Here is a 2,207-nt window from a genome sequence, read left to right as displayed (position 1 = left end):
GTGCACTCGACAATCATCGGCCGGAGATTCCCGATCAAACACGAACATCCACGATCGCCCTAGATCGCGCCACTTTACGAATCTTTACCGTTTTCCCATTGCGCCATTGCTTTTCCGCTAGAAACATTCCAATTTGTATTTAAACAGTCGTATCATTAACATTGTTTTAAACTTTCGATTAAACATTATACGTATTTTTATTTAATGTTTTTTTACTGCTGTTTATCGTTAATGTAACATATCTTTTACTCAATTGCTTTCGTTTCTATGAACTTGCCTTAATAAAACCTGTTAAAGCTATAATACATCTACATTACATAGTTGGTACTTTTATATAGGGAAAATAATATAGAAGATAAAAACTGATAAAAGTTTATGAATTTGTTCTTAAAATTTTCTAATATGATGCATTGTATATTGTACAATGTTAATATATATATATATATTATATATATTATATATATTATATATATTAACATTGTACAATATATATATATATAACTTTTATAGCTTTTAGAATGCATGCTTTCATTTTCTGAAATCATTTTTCTGTATTGACATAAAATCATTTTTATACTCTTTGTAACATATTCCTTGATATATATTGTATTAGATATATGTATATATACACATGATATTACCGATCTACCGTCAAATAACGTTCCATACCTAACGATAGTTTACAAACTTTATTATTAAGAAACGCCATTACGTTATAAAAACGAAGTGCTTCCATAAACAGCGTATTTGTTATTCAGAATAACATACTTCGAAATCAATAACATAACTACAAAATTATGTTATTATACCGCATGGATTGTAGTTCGAGTTCTTGAAATCTAACCTTAAAATGTTCATAAAGCGTATTTGTTGATGTATATTTTGAAATTTGAAAAAGGTGATAAATATTATAAATATTTATAAATATTGCTTTCATATCTATTTCTTCATGTGCTCGATACCAAAGGCAAATGCTTTAAATTCCTTTACTCGATGTCCTGGATTATATTGTGGAAGGGAATTACTGCCTGATGGCAACTGGAGTGACTGTGGTGCATGCCCTCGAGGGTTCAGGGCAAACGCCACTTCGATATGTGTTTCTTGCGAAGACGAACCAATGCTCTATGATTGGTTCTATTTAGGATTTGTGGCATTATTGGTATTATTATTACATTGGGTTTGCATTGATATAATATCTATGAGACGTACTATACCAAAAAAAGTGTTTGCGTTACATTTGTCTGCTCTAGTAGAAGTTGTTTCTGCATCTGTGATTACTTTACAAGTAACCGATCCTATAGGTAGTTTTGCAATTAGATCATGTAGAATTACAAAACTCTCAGACTGGTACACATTGTTTCACAATCCTAGCCCAAATTATGAAGAAACTCTGCACTGTACACAAGAAGCTGTTTATCCGTTGTTAGTAATTACATAATTATTCTATTTAATTATTTAATTTAGCTTTTTGTCTGAAAAATTAATTAATTGTTCAATCCTTAGGTACACAATGGTGTTCATTTTTTATGCTTTAGGGACAGCTATAATGTTAATAATAAGGCCAATTATAGCCAAGAAATTTTTACCAAAGAAAGGAAAATTTACAATTTATGCTGCTCTTTATTTCTATCCAATTTTAGCTTTATTACATGCAGTTGGCGGTGGTATAATATGTAAGTCAAGCAATTTACATTACCTTCCCCATAGTTTAAGGGTAATACCTTTCCCATATTTTATTAACTCTTATTTTTACAGATTATTCATTCCCATATATAACTATAACACTGTCTATACTATTTAATGCAGCACATTTTTCATTTAAATTAAATCAGGTAATGGTCTCTGTATATTGTTCATATTTACGTATATTTAAATACTAAATGTGTTTTATAAATGTTTCATGAAACTCTACCTTTCTTTCAGTCAATGAAAGCATTGTTGTTGAGCTGTGTATCAGATATAAAAAATGTAATAATTATTGCAAGTCATTGGATGTTATATGGATATGGTTTAGTAGCTGCTGCAACTTTCCGAGATCTCGGCATTCATCCAGCATTGATTGCTTTAGTTCCTTTACCTGCATTGTTTTATATTATTACTGTAAGATTCACAGATCCGCATAAACTTCATTTAGAATAAATACAATTATAAAACCTATTATTAACATAACTATAATAAGTTGTCCCTTTATAAACAATAACTAATTG

The 2,207-nt window shown here is 29.4% G+C and overlaps 1 protein-coding gene across 1 annotated transcript; it reads left to right on the top strand.

Moving 5' to 3' along the window:
- Positions 1 to 503: 503 nt before the first annotated feature.
- LOC126872058 (JNK1/MAPK8-associated membrane protein) lies at positions 504 to 2,157 on the top strand. The gene is made up of 4 exons (XM_050631565.1): positions 504 to 1,422; positions 1,504 to 1,673; positions 1,756 to 1,832; positions 1,924 to 2,157. The coding sequence occupies exons 1-4, from the start codon at positions 950 to 952 to the stop codon at positions 2,137 to 2,139; spliced, it is 936 nt and encodes a 311-aa protein (XP_050487522.1). The 5' UTR covers positions 504 to 949; the 3' UTR covers positions 2,140 to 2,157.
- The last annotated feature ends 50 nt before the right edge of the window (positions 2,158 to 2,207 follow it).

The sequence above is a fragment of the Bombus huntii genome, chromosome 12 (genome assembly GCF_024542735.1).
Source record: "Bombus huntii isolate Logan2020A chromosome 12, iyBomHunt1.1, whole genome shotgun sequence".
Taxonomy (NCBI): Eukaryota; Metazoa; Arthropoda; class Insecta; order Hymenoptera; family Apidae; genus Bombus; species Bombus huntii.
Note: the sequence above shows the minus strand (reverse complement) of the source record. Positions and strands in the feature narration are given on the sequence as shown.

Bases quoted from the DNA above. Each gene is read 5' to 3' on its own strand.
- LOC126872058 (XM_050631565.1), top strand. From the start codon at position 950: ATGTGCTCGATACCAAAGGCAAATGCTTTAAATTCCTTTACTCGATGT. The intron at 1,674-1,755 runs GTAAGTCAAGCA...TTATTTTTACAG, and splicing joins AGTTGGCGGTGGTATAATAT to ATTATTCATTCCCATATATA. The intron at 1,833-1,923 runs GTAATGGTCTCT...CCTTTCTTTCAG, and splicing joins TTTCATTTAAATTAAATCAG to TCAATGAAAGCATTGTTGTT.